The 27106-nt window shown below is 45.1% G+C and overlaps 1 protein-coding gene and 1 long non-coding RNA gene across 4 annotated transcripts in view; one reads left to right on the forward strand and one right to left on the reverse strand.

The window, feature by feature from the left end:
- LOC142051886 (uncharacterized) lies at positions 1–5195 on the reverse strand. Its single transcript, XR_012658667.1, has 3 exons — positions 5057–5195; positions 2032–2328; positions 1–313 (listed from the first exon to the last, which is right to left on the reverse strand). It is a non-coding gene; the product is annotated as an uncharacterized LOC142051886 (long non-coding RNA).
- Positions 4453–27106, forward strand: part of SEPHS1 (selenophosphate synthetase 1) — a 25778-nt gene continuing 3124 nt past the window's right edge. The window contains exons 1-8 of one of the 3 annotated variants that reach the window (XM_075081563.1): positions 4453–4542; positions 7605–7866; positions 10967–11070; positions 15837–15944; positions 16841–16995; positions 17811–17901; positions 21814–21913; positions 23447–23659. In XM_075081563.1, the coding sequence (XP_074937664.1) occupies positions 7674–7866; positions 10967–11070; positions 15837–15944; positions 16841–16995; positions 17811–17901; positions 21814–21913; positions 23447–23659 (964 nt within the window). In that variant the 5' untranslated portion in view covers positions 4453–4542; positions 7605–7673. Of the gene's footprint in view, positions 4543–5000; positions 5429–5801; positions 5888–7604; positions 7867–10966; positions 11071–15836; positions 15945–16840; positions 16996–17810; positions 17902–21813; positions 21914–23446; positions 23660–27106 lie in introns of those variants that run through there. The other 2 variants (XM_075081564.1, XM_075081565.1) reach the window with 2 other exon arrangements.

Below are 27106 nucleotides of genomic sequence, written 5' to 3' on the forward strand. Positions count from 1 at the left end.
TACTGGCATCATTATTATTTAATACTGCTTGTGTATTAATGAGACGCAGGAAGAAGAGAAAAATGAAGCAAGGGAAGCCAACAATGCACAAACTCTGTCAAAACAGAGAGAGGTGGGGGAAAAGCTATGCCGTGAGATGTGTTTTACAACATGAGAAATTAAATTATCACACCAAAGTTAAAGTTTTCGTGTCAAAAGCATATGGCCAGCCCCACATGCCAGGGGAAGTAGTTCCAGTTCATTAAATCTAGTATTCAGCATAAGCACAGCTCAAACAGCCGGTCCCATTTTACCAGCGACTTCATTGTGAATTCTGCAATGAGAAAGAAAAAGAATAAAGCACTTTTGCTGTCATTTCTTACCCTGGTTTTAATCAGCAATATTTTATCATGCTCTTGTGATGCTGCAGTTTCTGGGTTACAAACATCGCAGGGAGAGGCTGCATTGTTTTATTTAAAAAAAAAAAAGTTTCTGCTGACATTTAAGAAACAGAACAGGGAGAGTTCAAACGCTGATCATTTTGTAAATGCCAAAGACACAGAGCCAAGTCGGAAGCCTACATGGATCAGAAATATTGCTTAGATTTAACCTGGATGTACACGCAACAAAGCACTTTGGTCAAAGAAACCAGAGCTGCTAATAATCCATGCTCTGAGTCATCCAAGGAAAAAAGACTGAAGAAATGCAGGCCCTGCACCTGTAAAGGTTAAGGACATCTGTTGCGTCCTCGTGTCAGCGCAGGAGGCAGCCAGCTTTGATGCGACTGAGCGATCGGGCAGCACTCAGAAGCCGCAGCACAGAGGGCTCTATCTTTTCTTTCTCCTTTTTGCACTTCCTAAGGTGTGCAGAGCAGACCGTCCCCATGGCATCAGACCAAATTGCTCCAGATCACGGAATTCCTGCTAGAGATTTTGCATGCAGACAGCAAAAAAGCCTTTGGGGGGTGGGTGGAAGCCATTTAATCATTTTTTAATTCCAGAAAACCATTATTTACCTCTAGGAAAATGTTACAGGAAGCAGGTGGTTCCAGCAGCGTGGGCTCTCCCCAGCGCTGCTGGATCCATCACTACTCTTTTAGGGTTTTGCTTATGATCCTGCACCAAAAGGACGTTCCCCTGGATGCACAGGATTCCCTTCCTGATCCCACACGTCCTCCAGCAGCTGTTTCAACCACGGGGCCCCAGCAGAAGCATGGGGTACGTGCGTGCTTGGTGCAGCAACGGCAACCTGAAGCTGCAGCAGAGATGTTGCTCACTGCTCCCCCTTGGCTTGTTTTGCTGGCAAAGCCGTTTGCCTGCCGGCTGCTTGCCCACACAAAGCCTCACCCCGGCGCGGGCAGGAGGGACCGGTGCACATGTCCACCGGGACACGTGCAGATCCACCTGGGGATGCTCCACGATTGCCCACGCCAAGAAGCGGGCTTTTAATCCACCAGCGCAGTCATCCTGTTTAATTTCACCTCTACAGGGTCACACCCATACTGGTGCTACTGGGCTGAATGGATACCCTGCACGTGTTTTCCTTCCTGGAGACCCTTTCCCTCATCTCTCGTCTTCAGGTGCAACCATCCCACCCCCTGAAGCCACGGGAAGGGACAGGGGCAGCCCCTGGCACGGCACCTGCGAGGCAGGAACCTCCCCCCTTCCTGCGCATAACACACAGCACAAAGCAGCGTCACCAGGCCTCACCACCTCGGCGTGGAATTCCAAGTGTTCGGGTTTTCTTGCAGTCGTGCTACCGCCTGGAAATCTATATTTATTTGTTTGTTTCCCTGTATAATGAAGTAAGTGTCTAGCCCTCATGGATGTGGAAAAAAAAGATGAAAATATGATTCAGTTCCCTCAAAAAAAATCAGAAAGGAAAAACCGTAAGTCAGGGCTTAAAATTGTTCCTTTTTCCTTTATCTCATAGTTTCCTTACGTTTCATGATTTATCGTTCTTTTAAGTGAGGTGCTGGTGGTAAAGGCAGTGGCTAAATGCTGGAGAAATGTTAGATCAGAGCATCTGATTACCACCTCTCAAGATACTTACGGGTTCTTTTTCAGATTGAAACCGTCTATCACGGAACACGCAGACGTGACAGGCAGCCAACGCTCAGCAAATCAGCTCGGATCGATGGCAATCAGAAGATCCCGAGATCTTCCGCCCGTCTGAGAGGAGGGAGGGGCGCCGGGGAAGAGTTCCAGTTCCAGGTCAGGACTGCGGGCGCCGCGCCCTCGATTCATCTCTGCCATCAAAACCATCGGTCAAACGCCCCACGGCTGCTCACGCAGAAACAACTTCTGTGAGTCGAGCTCGAAACGCTTTAGAAGAACAACACGGAGGAGCCTGAAAATCAATTAATTATACAAATAATATTAGTGACGTCCTGAATGTGCTCAGTGCCGGAGCTCCCGTGCATCGCTGGTCCTCTGCACCATGGCCCGGGGCGCTACGTTCACTCGGAGATACAAAGAGTAATTAAAACAGGCAGGAAAAGCAACATTTTAATTTCTTCTCTTTCTGCTTGTTTTTAGGCAGGACTTTGAAAAAGTCCATTGCACAAAAGGCAGTCTTTGAACTAACAGGCAATTACTTAATTTGCAGTTAAGTACCTCATTACAAAAAGCGAAGTGCCCTTTTTATCTATCTGGCGATGCAGAACCCGGCCCTGTGCTGTCCGTAACACCGGAATCCCCTCCTTTCTGGGCAAAACTTGTCTCGTGTGTGAAGCGAGAGAAGTTTTAAGTGAGAATCACTTGACTTTTGGCCTTAATTGGTTGGGAAAAGGGTCTTCAGAAGCACACAAACCACTTTCAGGTAGAAAAATTAACCGAGAAGATGCTGAAAGACAGACTTGTTAAAGGTGCGTCAGATTCCAGTGATTTATCTGTTAAGTGCGTAAGAAAAAATGGGATGCTTTGCAAATCCGCGATGAAAAGGGGTTGACTTCGGCAAACAACTCTCGGACAAGACAGGATGCCCTGGCTGTGCTTAAACACGGTGAAGCTTCCTAGGGCCGGGCTGCGCTCGTCACCACCCACTTCAAAACAAGATTCCATTTTTTTTGAAGTGTGCTCCAACCCAGATTTTGGGTAAAAAAAAAAAAAAAATCGCCAGCTGACGCACCCAGGCAGGTTGCGGCCTGGTAACTGCAGCCCTCCGTGGGCCACACACCGACGGAGAGCCTTGGAGGTGACAGCCGAGGGCTTCTCCGGCTCCCTGGTCTCGGCTCTGCATCCAGAAAAATTTAATGTTGGCCAAATTTTGTCCATCCTCAAGTTCACCTGACCTCCTCGGTTTCCTTCTTGCCCAGCTTTTGGGTGCAACGTGGATCAAATGTGACTTCTTGTCCAGTTTCTGGGCAAAATGCAGCGCAGGCGGAGAACCCGGCTGTGAAGAGTGAGGGTTTCCTCAGCTCCAGCTAAATTTCCCCACCCAAAACGCTCCCAAATCCAACACTTTCGTTGTTCAACGCCAACATCTCGGAGCAATTAATTTCAGAGAGAGGTTTGCGCTTTACAGAGGGAATGTGAAGATCTAGACAGCGGGGCGTCTCCACCCCAGGAGCTAACGCGGCACACCTGCACAGAGCACCCCGCCGGGTGGGATGCAAGGAGGACTCGAGGAAGCGACCCGCTTCGCCAGCGCTCGCCCTCACGGCACCGCGACTGCTTTTGAATCCCGCTTAAAAACCTGCTCCGCGCCTCCGTACGAGGCTTCCTCCTGAGGCCGAGCCCCGCAAGCAGCTCGCGTCCCCCCCACCCGTGCCCAGACACACGCCCGCAGCGCGGTGCAACGCTTGCAAACCCGTCCCGGGTTTGCGTGGCCCCACCGTGCCGCTCTCCCCACGCACGCACCCCTCCACCCACCTTGCAGCGGGAGGAGGAGCAGCAGCCATCCACGCACCTTGCAGCACGGGGAGCAGCACCCACCCGCTCCCCACTCCACCCACATACCTTGCAGGGGGGAGAGCCGCACCCACCCACGCACCTTGCAGTGGGGGGAGCCGCACCCACCTACCCACACACTCACACAGCCACGTACCTTGCAGCCGGGGGAGCTGCAACCACCGACCCACACACACACCTTGCCGGGGGGCCCAGCACCCGCCCGCCCCCCCCCAAGGGGGTGCGCCCCCTTTCGCGCGTCGCATAAACCCCACCCGCGCGCAGCGCCGCGCTACGGGGGCGCAACGCATCCCGCCCCCGCAGCCCACGCGTGCAGGGCCACGAAGTGTGTGTGTCGAAGGTTGCAACAAGTGGCGCTGCAACAGGGCGGGCGGGCGCGCGCCGCGCCCGCGCGCGGGAACGCGCGGGACGGGGAGGGGGGAGGGGGAGAGCGGTGCGCGCACGCGGCCGCCGAGGGGGGAGGGGGCGGGGAGCGCGGGGAGGCGGGAGCGGGCGGCGGGGGGGGTGGGGGGGTGGTTTAACCCCGCCGTGCCCGGCGGCGGCGGCATTTCTATTCAGGCGGCGCTGAGGGAGCCCGGCGCGCCCGGTGCATTGTGGGACTGGGCTGGGAGTCCCGTTCGCGGGAGGAGGCGGAGGGCGAGGAGGCGAGCCGGTAAGAGGGAGACCTGAGGAGGGAGGGAGGAGGAGGGGGGGTGGGGGTGCAAGGCGGGGAGATTTAAAGGGGAATTCGCCTCCGCCGTTACGCTGGGCCGGGCGCGGGGGGCGGCGCGGCGCCATCAGGGCTCGGGCTGCCCGCCTGGCCGCGGGCCCCGCCGCCCTCCCTCAGCCCGGCCCCGGGGGAAGGGCGGGGGAAGGGGGGGGGGTGCGCCTCACCGCGCCGTCGTCGCCGCGGCCGCTTTAAAAACACCCGGCGCCGGCACCGGACGGGTTAAAATTTCCGCCCGCCGACATTTTTTTTTCCTCCCCTTTTTTTTTTTCCCCCTCTTCCCCCCCCCCCTTAAGGAGCGGCGGCGGGGGGCGCGCGCCCCACGTCCCACCGGCCGCTCTCCCCCCCCCCCCCCCCACCCGCGCGCGCGCCCCGGGGCTGGCGGCTCGTCCCGCCGCCACCGCCTGCAGACCCTGCCTCCGCCTGCAAGGGGTTAACCCCGCCCCGGCTGACATCTTACCTGCGCGCACGTGCGGCCCGGGCCCGCGCGGGGTGGGGGTGGGGGTGCGTGGGGGGCGCTCACCGCGGCTTTGCCCCCTCCGGAGCAAGGCGAGGGGGTCGCTGCCCGCGCACGTCCTGTCTGCACGCAGCCAGCCGGGCTGCTCTTCCTCCCCCCCGCGCCGCCTCCTCCTCCTCTCCGGCTGCACAAAGAGCAACAGTGGAGGCCCTGGCGTGCCTTTAAAGGCAGCGGCTGGAAATTTAAGGTGTCCCAGAGCCATGTCTCTCCGCAGCGCTCCTCGCCGCGCTCCCCGGACAAATGGTTGTTGCGGTTCCTCACCTCGTAGCTCTCAGGCGGTTGGGTTGCCGTTGATTGCTCTTGGGTTTGTTTTGGGTAGGTACCTGGCTCTGGTTCTTCCTCGCTCTCCCCTTTGGCTCCTGTGCTCTCCTCTCTCTGCTCTTTAGGGAGGCAAGGGTTAAACTTTGGTTTTTAATATTTATTATGCCGTTCTTTTAAAGTAAGAACCATCTGGGCTGCGAGGTGTTTTCCCCTGCTGGGGAGGGATGCCTAACGCTCACGCCGCATGCCTGCGGAGACTGCCAGCAGCCACAAGGAACTTGGTCTTGCAGGGAAGGTTATTCCCAAGGCAGTCTGCGAAATGCATAGTTGCACGGAGCTTTATTGAGATCTTCATTAAAAAGTTATTGTCTTCGTGCACTGTGGGTGTTTTCCATTAAATAAAATCGTCTTTTTTGTTTTCAAACCAGGGAACGTGATTTACTGTGTCTTATGGTCCTCAAGACTGCAGAAAGTTCCTGCTAGGCTGTGGCCTCTGAAAGCTTTCCTAAATAAGTAGGTAGGGGGTGCTAAGCATATTGCAATTACTAGTTAGATGAAGGAAAATGTTTCCCTTGCGGGGCAAGCTGCTTTTTCTAAATTTCTGGAATTAATTAGAATGAAGTGTTAAAAAAGAATGAAGAAAAAAAATCTCCCTCCTTTAAAAGCTTTTGTCTCCCATCTCTGTTGACAGGTTGTTTTCCAGACACTATGGTGGGTTTTTTTTTTTTCCTTTTTGATTGCAAGAGCTCAGTGTCTTGCATTGGAAGACAACAGCTACGAACCGAATTCATTGCTCATCCAAGACACGTTCTTGTAGCTGGAGTTTGGATTACCGCCCGAGCCTGGGCTTTGGAAGATTTGTTTTAAATAAGTGCCACGCCTCCCAGAGAAGGAGGGAAAGCGCTGTAAAGGGGTGCTGGGCTCCACATCAGAAGTTCTCAGGGAGCTTAAAATTTCAATTCCTACAAAGCACGTTCAATAAATTAGTAGAATTAAAGGTTTATGGAGCAGGCATACGTGTTAATAAGTGCTGTATGGGGGAAATCAGCTGCCAGGCTGTAGATTTACTTCTTTCTTACATTTAGCGCTGTCGAACTTCGCCCGTACCAGTCACTTGCATTTTTGCTTTTCAGCTTAACCTCCTAACGGCACGACCATCAGTATATCAGATTTTGTCAGCGATGCCGCTGAACTCCCTCCTCCTTGTCGTTAGGCAGGATCCATGCTTTCTAGGCAACTACCGCAGACAGGTCGTTTTTAGTAATTCCTGAAAACAACTTCTCTGGGAAAGGTGAATTGCGTTTTATCACAGCCGTTCCTGTTTAGAAGTCAGTGTCTGGGTTAGGCCTCGTATTAGTTTTGGAGTGTGGTGCGCGTGAGTCAGAGTGGAAAAACGTTCTAAAATTAGACGTGCATTGTTAAGAATTTTATTAAATGAGTTGCATCAGTGTCTTTTTACATTACCATTTTAACGGGCTATTCGCTGTATTCTCAGTTGACTAAAAAAGGGCTGGAGAAGCAAGAAGCTTTTCTTATCAACGTTTTTATGTCTGCAAAAATACTAAAAAGTGAACTGGCACGTTTGTAGGTAAACCAGCCTGCTTAAGTACAGCCTCTTTGTTCTGCCGTTACCTGCGCTAACAGAACGCTGGGCTTGCGTTTTCCCCCACGGAGAACAGGTGTATTGCAGAGTTTCAGCTTCTTACATCAGAACCGAAGCAGAGGCGTTATTTGAAAAGCACCTTGTTTTTGAGATTAATATGTTAATGGCTAAAATGACGACCCCGCGCTGAGCTGAGTACAAACAGATGTCTCTTCTGAGCGTGCTGCAGGATCAGGGCCCAGCTGCCTTCTGGAAATCGGCCTCGGTGCTCTGGGAACTATTATTTCTTTCATTACCTCTGTGTTAAATGAGGTCGGTAAGCATGTTAGGTTCTTTTTTTTTTTTTAAATGAAAAACTTAGGCAGAGTAACTGGAAAAGAAATGCATTCTCTGATTCGCGTGGCATAGTTCTAGTTTTAAATGTTGGAAGGCAGGAAGAGGAGTCATTCCTTTGTAGTCCTGGAGAACTGGGTCACGTGAGATGTGCCCACCTGTCTTAGCAACACGTGAAGGACCACACTGAGTGCTTTCCCTTTCTTTTTAACTTGCTCTGTGTGGAAAACTTACTGTCTTACAGGGCCTAGGACTTTCTAATGTTCCCAATTTTTTAATTTTGTTTTTAATTAGACTGATCAGCAGAGAGACTGATACCATTGCTCTGGGGTGGGAAAGGCCAGCAGTGTGTGTGAGAGAACCATGTCTGTTCGGGAGTCATTTAACCCAGAAAGTTACGAACTGGACAAGAGTTTCCGTCTGACCCGATTCACTGAACTGAAAGGCACAGGCTGCAAAGTGCCTCAGGATGTCTTACAGAAGCTGCTTGAATCTCTACAAGAAAACCATTTTCAGGAAGATGAACAGTTCCTGGGGGCAGTTATGCCCAGGTTGGGTAAGTAGTTGCTCTTCCAGATGCGTGTGACCCTGCTGTTTGGTCTGCTTAGTGACGCGATCGCATTTGCAGTTTGTTTAAGCAGTTTGAAAATTGTATGTTGTATAACGCACACACAGCATCCAGACATCTGAAGAATGACTCTCGTGTTGTCATTTTTGGCATCTGGGATACAAGAATATTATTTTAATTATTTAACATCCCGCAGTGCGCTCAACTACAAACGGTCAGGAATGGCCATCATGACGGGCATGTGCTTAGGAGTTAGTCTCCTCCTCCCGTTCCCCAGTAGATGCTTTGCAAACTGAAGTTGTATCAGTTAATTTCTGGTCTTTAATATTACATATTGCCTTTGGAAATTCATGCAATGAATGCCATTAATTTTATGCAATTAGATGACTCGCAGGTGAAGTTTCCCTCTCCCTCCTCTCCCCTCTGTTCCTGAGTCAGAGAAAATGAGCCAGAGGAAACTTTCTTGCCTCACCTGAGGCTGGGAGCGGATTGTTCCACAGCCATCGTTTTCCCTTTCAGTCCTTTCGCTGTTCCCTGCTCTCACTGCTTTGCTCACCTGTATAAGCTGCCTGGGAACGGCTGTCTTTCCAAGACATCTCTGTTCCTGCCAGCTCTGCTTTCTCTTTGGTATTTGCACAATGATGTAAGCAGTAACAGGGGAAAAACCCTACTTGGGGAACAGGGCGAACGTAGGTATTTTGATACCGGCTACTCTACCTGATGTTGATCTAGATAAATGAATGTAGATGATGTGTTTAATGACACTGTTAATTCTGTTTGTCTACTTCCTCAGCCCTGCATATTCAGCCTCTACTTTGTAGGGCAGAATGAATTTTTTTCCTCAATTTAGGAATATCAGTGTAGTATTTATTCTGAAGTTATTTAATTATCAATTTGGTGCCCAGTAACCTTATTTAAAATTATTTTAACATCGCTAATTGTCTATTAGCAGGCTAACAGGTTGCAACCCATTATTGTGGTAGAGATTGAATTCAGAGAGAGATTAGTAAGGAGCCCGTGTTCTTGCTTAAACAATGGCGATCTTTGTATGAAATATCTAAGCAGCAATTGTGTGTAGAGCTGGGGTGGCACTATAATTTAATATTCCGTAATGAAGGACACTTCCAGCTTCTTTTATCCCCAAATTGCTATTTATATGGTTTTTTTCCTAAATTAAATAAGTTATTCATGACAGCATTTCCATTTGGCAAGTTTCTAAAACCAGTAATAGTTTGGTTTAGATTTAATTATCTAACTGTTGGGTTTGTGTTTTTTTTTTTTTCCCTTGTATGGACTTACAAGCTCTAAACAGTAATGGAATTGCTAATAGATTTTTCTTCTCCAGCTATATGAAGAGGTAAAAAATAGCAGACTAATGCCATCAGTAAGTAGGTGTGATATTATGTAACAGGAAATCTGCTAGTAATAGGAGGTGGAGGGTTCAGGTCTCTTAAAAATGCGCTTTTTGTGGTGAGTGTCCCTTTAACAACTGTGTCTTCAGATAAGTTTGGTATTATTTGCCTCTGCCTTGTGCTTAAAAGGGGGAGACAGGTAACTTTACAGCCTGTGCATAGGCACCGTGCTTTCGAGATGCATTCAAGAGGGAAACTTTCAATAGCAGGCTCAACCTTGCTCCTTTCTTGTTCTGCAAGTGGTATTACCCAGAGCAATCTTAAATATGGCTGTGAGTATATCCGTGAGTGAGAAACTGCAAGTTTGGTATTAATTCTCAGAGCTGTTGTGGACCTTGAAATCACTGTTTTCAGTCACCCCTCTGAACAGATTCACTTATTTAGTCAGACCTTTTTTGGTGGAACGGAAATGTAGCCTCAGAAGGACAGTCAGGGCCCCTTGGCCTGCAGCTTGTCTGTCAAGCAGCGCTTTTGCTGAAGCTGTGGAAAACCACACAAGTGAAATCAGTCTTGCAGCATTATGGCATGAACTGAGGGCAAAACAGCTCCTGCACATGAGCCACTTCTCTGTAACTGTTTATATGCACTTCCCAGGAGATGTCATGCATAGTAGCTTCTGTGGAGGTTGAGCCACCCTAAATTACTGCTCATGAGCTTCTGTCAGACCTTCTGCTCTGTGTCCTTGGTAGGACCTCAGGTGGAGCAGCTCAGTCATTGTACAGGACACTGCCAAATACTGGCTTGTAGCATTAGGTCTTGTGTTTCGTTAATACATGGGGAAAAGTTACCGTGTGGCATCTGCTCCCTGAAAACTGGTTGTTTGAAGACTCTTGCCCTGTGGAGGTATGCAAAGTAATTCTAGGCAGCTTACTGCCAGCCCAGGAAGGAGGCAAGCTACTTGGTGTTGCCACAAGGCACAAGGATATCGATGGAACGCGGCTCAGCTAGCATGTTGTGATATGTCACCTGCTGCAGGCTCTTGCATTGTAGCAAATGCCTGGAGGTCTTAATATCGCCTACGATGTTTGAAATATCCACCGCCAGGGAAAAGGCTGCGCTCAGTGTTGTGGTTTTCTCAGAGGAGTTTCCCTGTCTAGCAGATCATCTTTGCCGCCTTTCAGGCTCGCAGAAGTAAGGCAAAGTTAACACAGTTGCAGAAGCTCCAAGTGGGTGAATCATCTTTCACCAAGAGCCTAGGCTGTGACTTGTGGCATTCTTTTTGTTCCTTCTGAAGTGAGGAAATGCCCTTTATGAGAGGCTATGTGGTTTTAAAACTGTGACTATGTTTTTGTTGAGATCAGAGTGACAGGAAAACCTATTCGCTTTTGACAAAATCAATTCATGTAGTTCCTCTTAACTTTAAATGCACGAAAATATAAGCACAGATATTCTTAATGCACTATTACTACGCTGCAAAAAAAATGTAGAACATTGTAGGTTAGTTCTTGCTTTCAGCCAGTTACGCTTCCGTTCTGTTCCAGTCAGGAGTTCTCAGTCTTTGTTTGGTTTTCCTCTTATTTGTGCTATGTGCTTTCTCTAGGGAAGGAATTTGCCATGTCTGTTTAGGCAGTATTGTGAGTTGTATTTCTCGGGCATGTTTTTTAAGTTCTCTTGTTAAGAGCAACAGATAATTAAGGGCAAAGTTACACAGCTCACTGATGGATTTGTCTTTGCAGGAATTGGGATGGACACTTGTGTTATTCCATTAAGACATGGAGGTTTGTCGTTGGTCCAGACAACAGATTATATTTATCCTATTGTGGATGATCCTTATATGATGGTAAGCTGGCTAAACTTTATTTGATTTGTGCTTCTCACTTACCAATCTGATGGCAATTTTGACCGTTTCTTCTAGATGCGCCGTGCTAATTGTTTGATTAACTGCATTCAGTCTTTCCTAATCACATGTGAAGAGGGAAGGGCATAGCTGCATCCTGTAATCTTTTCCGTGTCAGCCAGGAATGCTGCAGTGCTGCTTTCTATAGGTGAAAGCTGGGAGAACTGCCACCTCTAATTCAAATTTCCCTCCGACTGTTGTTCTGTGAGATTTAGCTTGAAAAGGCCAAAAGGGGGGAAGAAGAGCTGTCTGTGAAGTGGGAGACGGGAAACTCTACTTGCTGGCAGAACTGCATTGAATTGACCTTTTTTGAGATTCTGAAATAACCAGGTAATGTGTTGGAACTGGAAATGCCTAAATGACACTAGTTGGCAATAGCACCTGGCAACTTCAGAGGGCTTTGTCAACACCAGTTTCCCTGTCGAACTACCTCCACTTGCAGATGGATAAGTTGAAATGACTTATTGGAAGCTGTGTGCCCTTTGACTTTGATTCCGTCTGTGTCTATTTCTCTCAGTAGAGACTCCTCTGTGGTGTTATGTGTGGCTGAAACAAATGAATTTTTAAAAAGGATTTAGTAAAGCTGAAAGGAATTCTACAGGAGGTGTTCATTAAATGAGAGCTAAGAAATGCTAGAATTCGGTTCCTGTGATTTGAATGCGACTCCTTTGCTTTAAGGCCTGCTTTTACTGGTGTTTACGTGATTACATGCCTTATTTGCTGGTTTTTGTTCGTTGTGTGTTCTGTGATACCCATCAGGTAGGTTTTGGACTCGCAGTTTGAGATTGGGACAGACTCTTTTTTGTTTCTTAGCATGCTTGACCAGGTATTGCGCACATATGCAAGCCTAGCTCCTTTGATTTCTGTTCCAGAAGAGCTCTCTTTCTATGAACTGAGTAGTCAAGATCTCAGGCTGGCTACTGGAATACAGAGCTGTTGAGCTCTCTGCAGAAATTTGATGCAAGTGGCTTGCTTTAATGTCATGTACGAACTCATCAGCGACCAGGATGGAAATAATAATTAAAAAAAAAAAAATCAGTGTCAGAGCGCTGTGTTCAATTTCATCAGCTGAGAAACTCTCTTTTCTCACCTTGTAGCAAAAACTTGTGAGGGGTCATGTGAGAAGGCTGTGGTGAAGGAGGAGGGTTGTTTAGTTTGGAGATACAGAGGGTTTGAGATGCCACAGGAGTGGACAGATGAGCCTCTGCCCAGCTGAGGTTTAGGCCAGTGTGGTAGGACTGGAATGTAAATTTGGCCTTAGTCCAACTTAAGTGGTTGCATCATAGTTACAGTCCATACTGGGATCCACATGCACCAGCAGCTGTAACTTTAGTGTTTTCTAATTCTCAAGTCCTTCACTTTTCATTCTTGGCAACATCATTTTAATGTGGTGTCTTGCCACTTCCTAATCTGTTTACAGATGTGTATTTCTTCTTAAAAGCTAACCAAGAATAGGGATTCTGTCACAAGCCTTCTTGGTGTTACCCGCAGTTGTGATCCAGCAGGGCTGGCGCTGCTGGATTCTCTGCTCGCAGCTCTCCTGGGGCCTAGAGTACCTGGGGGCAATACAGATCGCCATTATCTTGTGTTGGACCAACATCAGTTGGAGGACAGTCAAATAGAATTTGCCACGGGGTTTATGGACAGTTGTTAAGAGCAGAGGAGTGGTGAGATGTAAGAATTTTGCATGCAGGCTGTATAAAGGAGTGTGCTCTGGACTCCTGTTCCAGACACACTGCTGCTGCCCTGTTTCTCCAGCTGTTTTTTTCCCCATTCTTAGTCTAGACTCCCCCTAACCCATGCCTGTCATTACCAGCCTCTCTTCTTGTTATCACTTACGCACAGTACATGCGCTGCTTTTTGCTCTTCTGCTCTATCTCTTTACCTAGTCAGTTCTAGTCTGGTTTTGGGTAGGTGTTCCCTGATTTAGAGTCTCTTTGTTTCTCTGTGCACAGTGTCTACCTGCAGGTCCTTATCTGATGTCTCTTCTTAGTTGAGGTGAGAGGAACAAGGAGGGAAAGCCAAAAGTGCAGATAGACTCCAAGCTGGGTGCTGTTGCAGAAGGGATTAGAAAACAGCTGAGGAAGGCAAAACTGCATGTGGACTCAGCTGAACTTCAGATTTTTGCTTCAGAAAACAGCTTTCTCTCATTCTGTCACTGTTTATTTTAATATGAGGTTCTGCAATTATATGCAAAAAAAACCCTTCCTTCTTTTCCCCTTTCCCCTCCTCTTTGGCTTTGTTCTTGAAAACACACTATCCATGTTGTCTGAAGTATCCCTAGGATGTATGCCTGTAAAAATCTATATCCAGCATAGGACTCTGACTCAAATGGTTTGATACTGGAAACGTTACAAGCAATTGAAGATGGGTTTCATAAGTGTCAAGCAGGCAGTAATAGGACTGGTACTGGCCTCTGTTGTGGCACTGTGGAGACACCTTTTTGAGTACAGGAGCAGGAAATTGACTGGTCTGAGAGTGGACTTCCTTCCTGCTCCATTCCAGGGACCTTTCTGGTGCCTTTTTAAGAAGAACTTTCACTCAAGACTGGGATGGGCGGCTGGTACTCCATCTTTTGCCCTGATAAATAGTTCTTAGCATTGCACATAGCTACTTGTGTTTCAGAGGGACTAAACAAGCAGTCAGGTAGCACATGGGACCCAGCTAGGCAGACCCTTGTCTGTGAATCCTGTCATGCTTATCAGTGTTCACAAGCAATGTATTGTTCCCTTTGCTACTTCAGACTTGAGACTTGCACTCCCTGAATTTGTTTCCGTAGTGGTTTTGCCAGCTGGCAAAAGCAGTGTTAGACTGACCTCTGACTACTAGCGCTCTATTCTGAGCGCTGTTGTCAGTGTGGTTCTAAAAACTATCTGTCGCTCCCAAGAGGGCATAAACCAGCAGTCTGCTTGATAAATACTGAAGATAGTGGAGAATGGTTTGACAGTGCCCTTCTAGAAAAGGAAAATGGCAGACTTTAGTGTTCTTAAACATCTAGAAATTTAATAGCCAATGTCCATCAACCCATGCAGTACACGGCTCAATCTTAAACTATTAAGATTTAAATGATTAAAATGCATTCCAGTTCCATACATAAGGGATTTCCCTGATGCCCTTGGAAGGTCTTGAATTTCTGCAAAACTGGATTATACTCAATTGTGTTTTGGAGGTGTTATTTCATGTCATCAGCAAGTAAGGTAACTGCCAGAAAATACTAATCTTTGCAAAAACCCTGGATATGTGATTCAACTAAAGTTTTAGAGATGGTGGAAATGTGTTTAGATTCCTTTTTTTTTCTTTCTTTCTTTTCTTCCCCTCCGACCCAAATTTGTCTTCCAGCTAAAGCATCTTTCTGTAGTCCAAATTGTGTCAAATAAGCATGCTGTTGTTTTTATCATGGTGGTGTTGCCTCTGAACTTTATGAAAAGCACAGATTTACAGTCATAAAACCAGATGTTAGTTACAGTTCTGCAGCTGTGAACCTAAGCAATTTTAATAAAATGCATGGAGTCTTCCAGAGTAACACACCGGAAGTTGTCCTGCATATTAAAATTCTCTTGCTGTCCCTTAGGGCACATCCTGTATCCAAGTTCTGCATCTTCATCAGGAAACTCAACACCTCAACTGTGCTGGGTCCACATCCCGACAAAGCCTCACTCAGATCCATTAATTTAGAAAAATTAGAGTAGCTAAACTCATGTGACCGAAGCGATCCCTTTTCAGTCCTGTCAGCTTCAAGACTTGTTAGAGGAATCTTCAACAGAAGACTAAGTCTCTTGGACAGATTTATGTTAAAGGAGATGTTCACACACACAAAAGTCAATTAAAATGTGTGTGCTGTAGCAAAATTCAACCTTATCTTGTCAGCTGAATGAGTGATTCATTCAGTGAGAGTAGGGACATCTCCCTCACCATACAGTCGCGGGGGGCAGACATCTCCCCTCAGTGCATGCTCCAAAACGGTGACAAGACCAGCTTCTGGGAGCCCGGAGCTCCTTAATCCCTGGCATGTGCTGTCTTCTGCAGACAGTTTCTTACTGAATTCCTGACAGAGGAAGCACCCCAGTGTGGCTGTGTGCTGGCCGCACAGCTGTATCCTCTGGGAAGAAGAGTACTATCCTAAAAACTTATGAGTGTAGACATGGCCCCCGGGGTAGCGCAGAGGAACAAACAGCTTTCTCATCAAGGTCCCTGTCTCCTCCATATTTGAATGCAGAAAGAGGTACAGCAATATATGCTTTTTGGATTAGCTTCCTAGCAGTTGTGAATTACATACAGTGGTAGTCTTCATCAGCATGTACAGTTTTGTGCTGGAATGAAGTTAATAGGAACATAGCAGATTAAGTGACCTGAGCTTGTTATCAAAGCTAGACTTTGTCGAGCTTAACTTCAGCCTCTGAAGTTAGGCATCCAATCTAAAATCAGAGTGGGATTCCTGTGTAGTCAGAGTATGTTGACCAAGAACAGCTGGGATGAATTCTCTCCTTACCTGCAAAGGGAGCAGATCTCTTTGTTTCTGGATGGGCACATGGCACAAAATGGATCACACCACATCTTTGGCTGGGTTTCTTAATGCAGGAGCCCATGGAATAAACATCTGTCTCAGGGTACCAACTCTCATGCTGGAAGTTTTGTTCATGGCAAGTGTTTGTCTGCCCATTCACAAACAGTCCTGCAGATTTTTTTTTTTGTCTGTTTTTCTTTTTCAGGGACGGATAGCGTGTGCCAATGTCCTAAGTGACCTTTATGCCATGGGGGTCACAGAATGCGACAACATGTTGATGCTCCTTGGAATCAGCAATAAAATGACAGATAGGGTAAGATGTTTGGTACTTGCTTTTGAAGGAAGACCCGAACAGCTAAATATGCTTAGAATGTGTTTACCTTTAGTGTATTTTCTCCTCAAAGTTTGAACCCTTTTAAAGAAGAGATTGTTTTATTGAACGTCACAGTTCATAGCATGGGTCTCGCCTCATAAACATGCTGAGGTCACTTGCTAGAAGTTCACTTTTCTGTGGCATTGTAATCTGCTGCTGCTAGTATCTTCATCTCCACCAAAATGGGGCCCCTGCTTCTGTCAATTCAGGACAGTGTTGCTCCAAGGCAGGATTTGATTATCAGTTTGTGTATCAATCTGGATAGATACCTCTGGTTTGCTTATGCCAGCTTTGTAACATCTTTCTGAAGCAGAAGAAACTGAAATAGATTGCTTTTCTTTTTCTGTTTTCTTTCTTTTTTTGTATTGTTTTGTGGAACTGAGCAGCATCTATGTTTGTTTTGCCCTAGCAAAAAAGGGATGTTTATTCTTAGAACAAAGTTAAATTGAAACTTTGCAGGTTAGTGGAGGCCAAACGCAGCTTGGTTTATCCTTGTCTTACTGCACCACACTGCTGTGGCCGTACCTGATTACAGCAGCAGAATAGTTGTTCTTGAGTTTCCAGAACTCCGATTTCATTAGTTGTATATGACCTTTTGAAGAATATTTCTTCAGCATGAGAATGTCTCTTCCCCTCTTACACCAAAAGTGGTAAAACCATAGCTCTGTGGGAAAACATGCAATTTTCAGGAGGCTAACCTCTTCCGAAGGCTGGCTTTCCTGCCACAAACTATTTGCCATGAGGGCATTTGGCTTGAGTGATTAAAAGCCCTGGACCAGTCTTGAAATGACTAGCACTGCTGTGTATGGAACTCTGACTTCTGTTTTGATCTCTAGGAAAGAGACAAAGTGATGCCTCTAATTATCCAGGGTTTCAAAGATGCAGCAGAAGAGGCAGGAACATCTGTTACTGGTGGCCAAACAGTGTTAAATCCCTGGATTGTTTTAGGAGGAGTGGCCACGACAGTCTGTCAGCCTAATGAATTTATAATGTAAGTTAAATCGCTAAACAATCAAAGGCACTGGTCTGAAGGGATACAGTGAAAAAAAATCCTTTAAATACCATGTTATGATCTTGTAATCTGTCTCCTGATGAATAAAGCAGTATCTTCTCCTGCTTGCATTTGTCTTTAGCACTCAACAGATGCCACATTGCTTTTGTATGTACTTGCTTTTTTAAACAGGATGTCCTTTTACTTCTCCCCACCCCCCAGTATCTTTTAATCCTATTCTCCTTTTGACCGGAGTGTCATGCTTCTAACCTTTAAAGTATTGAAGGCTGTTTTGGGACATAAATTTCTGTCATATTTATACATACCTCTTAAACCACCTCCCAGTTATCCTATTAATGGCTGTGGAGAACTACAGAATTGTTGTGTTTACAGCATTCTGTCCATGTAACAGTAGCTGATTTGAATGTCCCGCTGTGGCATGTTACACTAGGCAAATGAATTTGTTTGTGATCCTAGTAATGGTTATCCTATGCCCTGAAGTAACAAAGGTCATTTTTTTCCCTATCCTGTCTTACACCTCCAGTAAATTGAAAGAAAAGATATAATTTTGCGTGTGTCTGACTGCAAGCATTGTTATATTCCAAGAAAGAAAGATTAGCACTTTTAAATAAGTTTGTAGCTTTTTGCTGAATAATATCCCACGCCAATGAATCCCAAAGGTTAATTCTGCAATTAGTTAGGTTTTTTTTAACTGCGCGACAAGATATGTGGGTCTGTGAAAACGTGATTATAGGCACTTATTCCTAATGTGTGAATCTCACTGTGTAATTAATATGTGAATTCTTTGTTTTCAGGCCAGACAATGCAGTGCCAGGAGATGTGCTTGTATTAACTAAACCCTTGGGAACACAAGTGGCTGTAGCTGTCCACCAGTGGCTAGATATTGTGAGTACACTGCAAAAAAAGAAACAGGGAAGAGGGGTGTGAGTTAAAGGTGACCTTCCTCATTCCCTCAAAACCTTAAATTGACTTCAGCAGTGTAGTAAGTACACTGAGGGCTCAGCTGGGAATGATCTACCACCTCTTTCTCCTCCTTCCTCCTTGGTGTGTCAGCCTTCCCTGCTTATGTGCAAGACTGTTGAAATAGTGCAAGTTTAGTGTATTGTGCTTAGTGAGCCCGTCTTAATTGTTTCTAATTCTTAGTTAGTTCTCAGGCATTGCTGTAATAAACAAAATTGTTTACTAACAGAACAACAGACTAGCACCCTGGGTAAAATTATGCCCTACTCCACCTGCCAAAGTAATTGGCAAAAAGCTTATTGGTGGTAGTCAGGCCAAGATTGCTGGCTGTGTTCAGGGGCTTTCTGCTTGTGTACATGGAAATATATCTACGTTTCACATGTATTACCCTGTGCATTCAATAAGAACATTTCCAGCAGCATTATGTACGTAGATATACTTCCATCTGTTACTTCAGACAAAAATGTAACTACTGAACTGAAAAGTGACTGCAAAATTGGCATCTGCTTATGTTGTCTGGCTCCCAGTACGTGTCTTCAGAATTATAACTGCTCAGTTTACGCTTTAAAAAGATGCATCTTTTCTACTTTTGGGACTACTGAGCCAATAGACTGGCAGAGGAGTGAGCTGGAATCCACTTTGTCTTGGCTGTTGGCCACTACATTGTCGGATGAATTCTAATTGCAAAGCCTGTGTTAGCAAAAGTGGGAGAGAACCAGCTTAAACCATCATTGGAGTCTGAAGCATGACCAACAAGAAAAAAAAATGTTTTTCTCCTTCTTCATAGGGTCTGGCCTAGCAATTTTGACATCTGCAGAATCCTGTGTTTTCCAATCAGATATAAGGATCAGGGCCTCAGATAATCTTGATATGAAAATGAAGTGAAACAACAAGACAACAATTTTATAGTATGTTTTCTGGCCATAATCTTATTCTTAACATATCTATTATTGTACTGACAAACAGACTTGCAAATTAAGGATATTCTGAATTTCCACATATTTCAAGTACTTCTAATTTGACTGTCAACCAGAAATGCTTTCTGGTCTGAAAAATTAGGACAGCAGGAAATAAATTCTCCTATTACATGTAAACAACATATATATTTGATTGTGGTAGGAAAATTCCTGAGTAGCTGTACTGTCTTTTCTTCAGCTTTGCTCTTTGAAAGAGTAGGGAAAGTGAAACTGGAATTACCCATCACAAATCCACCCATAAATCAAATTTCAGTAGGGAATTCGACTTTGTATTGGAAAGTATGTGGGAGAAGGTACATAGTACAGCAAGTTTATGCATAGGCAAGAAAGGAAAACCGGAGTGTAGAGATATGTGGCTGCAAAACAAGTTAAAAAAAAAACAAACTAAAAGCTGAGGTGTTGTCATGGTTTAACCCCAGCCAGCAACGAAGACCCACACAGCTGCTCACTCACTCTCCCACAGTGCGATGGGGGAGAGAGAATCAGAAGAGTAGAAGTGGGACAACTTGTGGGTTGAGATAAGAACAGTTTAATAATTGAAGTAAAATAAAGTATTAATAACAATATAAAAAGCGAGTGATGCACAGTACAATTGCTCACCACCCACCGAACAATGCCCCGCCAGTCCCCAAGCCACGATCGCTGCTCCCCTGGCCAGCTCCCCTCAGTTCATATACTGAGCATGATGCTTATGGTATGGCATGTCCCTTTGGCCAGTTTGGATCAGCTGTCCCAGCTGTGCCCCCTTCCTTCCCAGCTTCTTGTGCCCCTGGCAGAGCATGGGAAGCTGAAGAAGTCCTTGACTACTGTAAGCACGACTTAGCAACAACGAAATCGTCAGTGTGTTATCATCATTATTCTCATCCTAAATCCAAAACACAGCACTATACCAGCTAATGGGACGAAAACTAACTTTATCCCAGCTGAAACCAGGACAGGTATTTAAACAGAGCAGTAGCAAATGTGTTCCTGGTGACAAGTGAAAAGAAGATCCAAACGGAGGCAAAATTTGTTCTCCTTGCTTGGTTACTGCCAGTGTTGTTGCAGCCAAGCCCTAGCTGTGTTGCTGGCAGCAGCTGCCATAGGGTGCAGAGGAAAAGACTGCAGAGAGTCTGCAGGGAGTTGGGCCCTGTTGGGGCTCTGGGGGACCAGGTCATGGATGTGCTAGGGGTGATGAATGTGTTCCCTGTGGCTTTGGCTGCCAGGCTGGTGATGTGGACTGATGAGGCTGGTCCACAGCTAGGAACTGGCATCCCTTTGCCTATTTCTCTTTTGGCTGAAAAGCATGGAAGGGGTTGCTGTGACGTGCGCCCTTCAGAAGGGGTTTTATAGCCCTTGCTGTTTTCTACAGACCCTTTCCATTTGGAAATCCTAAGCTTGCTTTTAAAAGTTGTTTGGGGATTTCTGTGAACTTCTCTGCCTTTGTTTCTTCTCTACTAATCCCAGTACCTGATTACTGTAGTGGAGAGGAATTTGCATCTGTGTCCTACCTGTGTTTGTGGCTCTTCTAGCCTCAGCCTTGAGTATGCTTCCATCTCATTTGTGATTTCTATTCCCATCATCTGACTGTTTTCCATCCCATGATCAGCCTCAGAACTGTGTTTTTGAAAACTGAGGCAGAATGACTGCTCAAGTGTTTCAGTCATACGTTCAGTAAGAGTAATTGCTATTCTGTCCCTTCTCTTACAGCCTTTTTTTTTTTCACTCTTTCTCATAATTGGTCAGACCCAGTTCAACCTAATTTCAGAAGCTCTGACCTTACTGCTATACTTCCTTGCTCTTTAACAAATGATTTGTTTTGGCTGACCATTTTCTTTTCCCCTCTTGCCATTTCTGGATTCTCTTACACCCCTGGAAGTCAGGGATCACTTGTTAAGGATATCAGCCTCTTTGACAAGATCCTTCCCCAGTGCAGCATCATATACCAATTCTTAGTAGTTTTTGCACCTTTGATTTAGTAAGAAGTTTGTCCTATGCATTTATTCTGTGGAATGGCAGCGTAGGTATTGTGGTGTCAAAAATCCTATTTTTGTTTACTTTCAGTTCTCTGTAATTTTACTTCCATTGCAAAAAAAGAAGAAAATTAAAACAGTCTGTAGTGTTGCTCTTAACAGCTGAATGGTTGTTTTGTTCCATTCTGGATCTGGAATTACTTCAGCTTCAAATAAAACAATTGCCCTTTATAAAGGTACCATTTCCTAAATTGTTCTGAGAGCCTTATGGGATGAAAAGCATTGCTCAGTATGTGATGGAGGCATGAGTCCGTACAAGACACTGAAGAATGGGTGGAGGGAGATGCTGGTATTAAACTGTAAAGGAAGTTTATGAAACTGCCTTAATCCTAACTCACTGGAGAGATTACGTCCTGCCTTAGCATACATCCCTCAGACCTCGACTTGTGGATATCAGTGGCCTTTCTTGATCAAAGTGTCCAGATGTGAAATCAAGAGTTTTCTCTTAAAAAAAAAAAAAAAAAAAAAAAAAAAAAAAAAAAAAAAAACAACCACAAACCAAAAAGCCAGAGATTACAAATCTCAACATTCAGCAACAAAGTTCATTTGGCTGCGGATTTCAAGATGGAGAGTTGCCTTGGAGGAGCTCTTTGCCCTAGGTTAGGTTATTCCACTCCACTCTGCTGCTGGAAGCAAGATCTGAGGTGCTTAGTGCCTCGTAGACATTTAAATGAACTTCACTTGGGTACAGCAGCACACACCTCGACTGTTGAACCTTTTGGCCCTCTTTAACTGAGTTTTAAAAAAAAAGTACATTCTGGATGAAGGATTTTTTTTCAAGTGGTATGGTTGTGCTTCAAAATATACAGCTGAAAATCTGAAAGAATAATTTTTATTTCATCCATTAGCCAGAAAAGTGGAATAAAATCAAACTAGTGGTAACACAAGAAGATGTAGAACTAGCGTACCAGGAAGCGATGATGAACATGGCACGACTGAACAGAACAGGTAAGAAGAGATGTGTGTGTTTGGGGGGCGGAGGGAAGGCTGTGAGTTTTTCCAGTTCCATACTTAGTTTCATTTCACTGTTGTGGGGAAATGTGACACAGCTGTTTTATCCCTTCCTTCTGCCCCATCTTTCTGCTGTTCAGTGTTTGTGAAGCAAGCAGATTAAAATCAAACGCCCCCTTTTAATTATACAGCAAAACCACAAATGTCGCTGGAGATGATTATGACTCATGTGAGTGCTGCGAGTAACATCCCAGTGAGTTAGAGGATGTTTTAAAGGGAAATATATTGGATTTGTTCCTTATCGTCTGTGCCTAGAGAACTCGTGCGGGCCTAACGGTAATAAGGTTAAAAAATTTCAAAATGGAATAAAAAAGGAAAAGGTCTTTATTTTTGTGCGCTTCAATTTAAAATTTTATTTTTTAATTTTGTCATGTTATGTGCTTCCCAAAGTGTGGAGTATGTAGCACCTGTTTTCTGGGTGTTTTTCCAGTTGGTGTGGTGTGTTGTGGGTTTTTTCCCCCGTTTTAATTTTGGTAGGGGGAAGGTTCTGTGTTGACCCTAGAAATTTTAATCTGGGATTGCCCTTCTTAGTTCAAAGTATCTTTGGAGGAGCAGAGAATTGAATTAGGCGTTTCCTTACTTCTCAGTTGAAGGAACAGGGAGGGTTAAATGTCTCTTCTCCCATTTATTCAGTTTTCATTTGGTATTTGTTATGTCATCCCACTGGTTTTTCATTCCTTTGCAAAGTCTTCCAGGAAAAATAAATGACCAGGATTGTCTTATGGAAAAGAACTCAGGTCCTCCTCACGTATTGGGAAGCACCAAAGGAGGGCAAAGCATTCTTGGTTTTGTTTTTCTCCACTCGCTCTTGTCAGGCACCTTTAACAACATTTAAATATTCTTAACTGGAGCTATTGTCCTGCAAGCTGGAGTGTCCTTCCAGGGCTCTGTAGTTGCAAATGCCCAAGAATTCAATGAATGCATAGGTGGGGAAGCTGGGGCCCTTCCCCCACAACCTGCAGGCTTTGTTCTTAAGCTCTTAAACTCTAAGTGTCCAGAACTTATAGTCCTATGTAATAGTTGTGCGGAGTGGCGGGGAAGAGATGTGAGACAACTGACCCAGGGCAAGTCTAGTCCTTGCCCTTAATGAAGCAAAGCTGAGCTCAGAACCTCTCTGTCCCTCCACTTGGGAAAAGGTTGAATCTGGAGCAAACCCCTATTCCTTAGACTGCTAATACAAATTAGTAGCACATGTCTAATAAAGCAGGCTGAATATAACTTTGATGCTGGATTTTCAGCATGATTTAATACTTAAAATACAAGTTGAATTTTTTAAGGGTTACATGCAGTGTTGGTGAATTCCAGTTCCTTCAAGGATTTTTTTTTTTCATTATTAATTTAAACAGTAAGACAACCTGATTCAAATTAAAGGTATGCAACTACATTCACACTGGGCACAATATTGTTGAAGTATTGCTTTTCCTGATACTTTTTTTTTCTGATTTTTTTTTTCCCCTCCCTCTCTTGTAGCTGCTGGACTCATGCACACTTTCAACGCACATGCAGCTACAGACATCACAGGATTTGGAATCCTGGGGCATGCACAAAACCTTGCCAAGCAGCAGCGAAATGAGGTGTCCTTTGTTATTCATAACCTTCCTGTTCTTGCTAAGATGGCTGCTGTCAGTAAGGCTTGTGGCAATATGTTTGGCCTCATGCATGGGACTTGTCCGGAGACTTCAGGTATGTGACAGTTGTACCACCCTCTTTTCTCCCTAAACCTCCACATTAGAATTAAATAACGTGTCACATGTACAAACCATGTGCTTTGCATTCAAAAATCACGGTTGGTTTGGTATATAGCCAAGGTGATGAGCACTAGCTACGCAACTGTTTACAATTCATTTCTTCAGCCTAACTTCCAAACCACTGTCCTATTCTCAACGCCTAGTTCCATATGAAACACTATTATAGAAACCCTTGCTGTATCTATACCGTTTTAGAGTTAGAAGTTAGTGATGATTCTGAATTCTTTTGAAACCTATTTTTCTGTCAGCTGTTAAGTCTGGAACAGTGAATATCTGAAAATCTCAGCACAGCTGACACAGGTTTCTCAAAGGTAAAGCTACCTGCAGTAGGTTTCCCAGTCAAATGAGTGGTGTTTTGATTCTCATTATGAATATGTGTGAAGTTTAGTACTGGATGGGTCAGTCTCAGTGACTGAAGCCTTCTCTGTCTGCAGCACACAGACATCCAAGAATATAGATATTTCTCCCTTATATATATATGAAATCTGACTTTAAGGGAAATAAAGCTGCCACTTGCAGCGACAATGAACACAACAGACGTGTACTGAGAATCAGGCTATGGACACCAAGGTCATTGCAGATAAGCATTTAGACAGTCATCAGGTGATAAGAACTTCTGATGTTTGAAAGTTGCCTTATTGTTAAGTGTAGACCACTTTGCATGATTGCTGTCTTCTGCTGGAAGTTTCTATACTTCATTTTCCCCTTGAATCTTCTGTCCATCTTGTTTTTCTTTTTTAATCTGCCTTTTCTTTCTCTTTGGGAAATGGAGAAGATGCAGCAACAAATCTGCCTTTTATCGCATTTCTCCACCCTCTTCCTGCTCTCCAAAAGTATTATCCAAGTTCTCTGCAGCTCACAACAGAGGGGGCCCCCTGAAGCAAAACAGTCTGACTATCTGGAAAGAAGCATCACAGTGAGAGCCATAAAGTTTCCCCCTAGTGAATACACAACTTAACCATGATCTGCTGAATTGTTCCTTAGCCATCTGTGTTTAAACAGACACTCTGTCCTTCAGAGGCTGTATGGCTCAGATGATGTGTAATAGGATATGGGACATGAACCCTTTCAAGAGTTCAAGTCCAGCGTCAGTCAGCAGAGAGCAGAAATATCTGGTGGCAGTTTGGCAAGCTGTGACAATAGGTTGGTAGTACCAGACAGATTCATACTACGCAGGAGTCCATGTAACCAGAGTGCTAGAAGCATTCGTTAGCAGTTGCGACTCGGAAAAGTAGTGTGGACCCAGAGCTGGAACTGCAGGATGCTCTTTCAGGTGAGCAGCTGTGACAAAGGTTTGTATAGCAGTTGGCATGGGAATGGTTTAGCTGCAAACTGAGTGCTCAAGTCTTCAGAGCCCCATACTGCACCCTGGGGATATCCAATTCTGTCTTTTCACTGAAGTAAATCGGTGTGGATGTACACACAGCTGTGGGAGTACTTGGGCTGTGAGAGTACTTGGAAGCAGAAAACAGTCGGCTTCAGAAGCTCTTTTGGGACTGAGAGCAAGTGGTGTCTTTGAAGTGCCGAGCGGCTTATGTTTCAACACAGATGATGATGGAGAAGACAGCAAGATGTACCTGGTTATTTGTGAACTCTGGGTGCCTCAAAACATGTATATTTTATTTCATCACAGCACTGCGTTTCTCGCATTAGAGCTGGCTATAGGGATTTGTTACAGGGCGGTGTCTGCCAAATATTAGAAAGATCCGTAGCCACGTGGACACAAAAGCTCTGGTCTAAAAGCTATATCACTGCAGTCCCATAGGCTTTAGGCTTACGCTGAATAGCCTGACACGTTGCAGGCATGTGTATCAGCTTGGGCATGGTGTGCTTAGATGGCTTGTTAGCACTCAGACCCACGATGTTTGTGCGCTTCATGTCCTGGGGTTGATTTATATGAAGGCAGGCATCTGGCTTGCTGCGCCTCTATATCCAGTTGTGAGGATGGCTTCTGGGGGGCTGCTTAGGGCTGTTCATACCGTGATGTACATACACTCTTTCTCTGTCCTCTTAAACTTCCAGAAATGCTCTGTCCGTAGCATCTTAATTTGTGAACAGATGTTTTTCAGCAGAGTGGGCAGGCAATGAGAAGAAATTTACTGGAAAATTATTTGAATGGATTTTAAGACTGATGTGTTTTTTTCCAGTGTGCATTTGCTGGGCACCTGTTGACAAAAGTCAGTGTTGGAAAGATCTGCTATGTCGATCTGTTCCATCTTCCAGGCACTCTTGCTTATGGCGTATTTTCTTAAAATTGTACTTTTACATGATTTTGCGTTCTCTTAGGCAACTCTTTGGTGGAAGTTGAAAGTTGCCAACAGGCAGTTAGTTTCAAAAAAACCTTAATTCTGTTTATTAGACCGGCTGTTTGCAGAAATAAGTTACACAGTTACTCTGTGTGGGATATTCATGCATGTGTGTATTTTTGTCAGTTCTCTTCTAATAACTTTTGAAACTGTTGACTGGTGTCAGCCAATTTTTCTAGTGTAGGTATCTCAGCAACGTGGTGGTTCCGCAGATTTTGTGGAAATAGGCAGATGGGTAGAAAAGAAGGGCTGTGTTAGTGCCTGACAAGAAGCATCTCATCCATTTGTTAGTCATTGTGGGAGAAAGCCATTAGCAGGAGCAAGGAGGCTTGTTTTCAATTCATGAGCTCTTTGTGTCACTGCTCTTAATTGCAAAGCTTTGTCTAGTCTGCTTTTGAAGTTTTCTGTGTCTGCTTCCCTGCTTGCAATAGAGCTGTTAAAACCAGCAATGTTCAAAACCTCTTACTAAAAGAAAACCCTTACATTGTTAAAAAGATAAGCCAGGACAGACACCAAGTTACCTACATCCTTTCAACCCCTGAAAGAAGCATGCAGCAAGCTCTCAAACCACCGTAGCTGTTTGTTCATTCAGTCTGCAGTTGGTTTGCTTTGTCTTTGGCAGCGGCTGATACAGACCTCAAAAACTTGCTACACCGTGAAATGCTGCTTGCTTCGGTGCGGAGTAGTGCTGCTGCTTCGTTTTCCACAGGCATACTGCAACAACTTAAACTCCTGGTGGCTGTGGGCTTGCACAGGTGAAGACTTCTTGTAGTTGTCACTGGGACAAAAAACAGTAACATAGAGCAGCCTGGACTAGAATACAGTACACAGTGGAAAACCTTAAGGATTTACCCAAAGGGTTAAAGAGACTGGTTAATCTACCAGAGAAATAATCATGATCCCTGCGGACCAGAATCCTACTACTAACCAAGAGTAGCCTGTAGCCTCTATTGAGGGTTATTGATCAAACTGTGGGATGCAGCCAGCAGGTGGGAAGTGATTTTTGATTGGAAACTGGGTTTTTGTACATTTTTCTGGTCTTGCCAAAGAATGTTAGCAGGGTATGCGTACAAGTG

Source organism: Phalacrocorax aristotelis, chromosome 1, assembly GCF_949628215.1.
Source record: "Phalacrocorax aristotelis chromosome 1, bGulAri2.1, whole genome shotgun sequence".
NCBI lineage: Eukaryota > Metazoa > Chordata > Aves > Suliformes > Phalacrocoracidae > Phalacrocorax > Phalacrocorax aristotelis.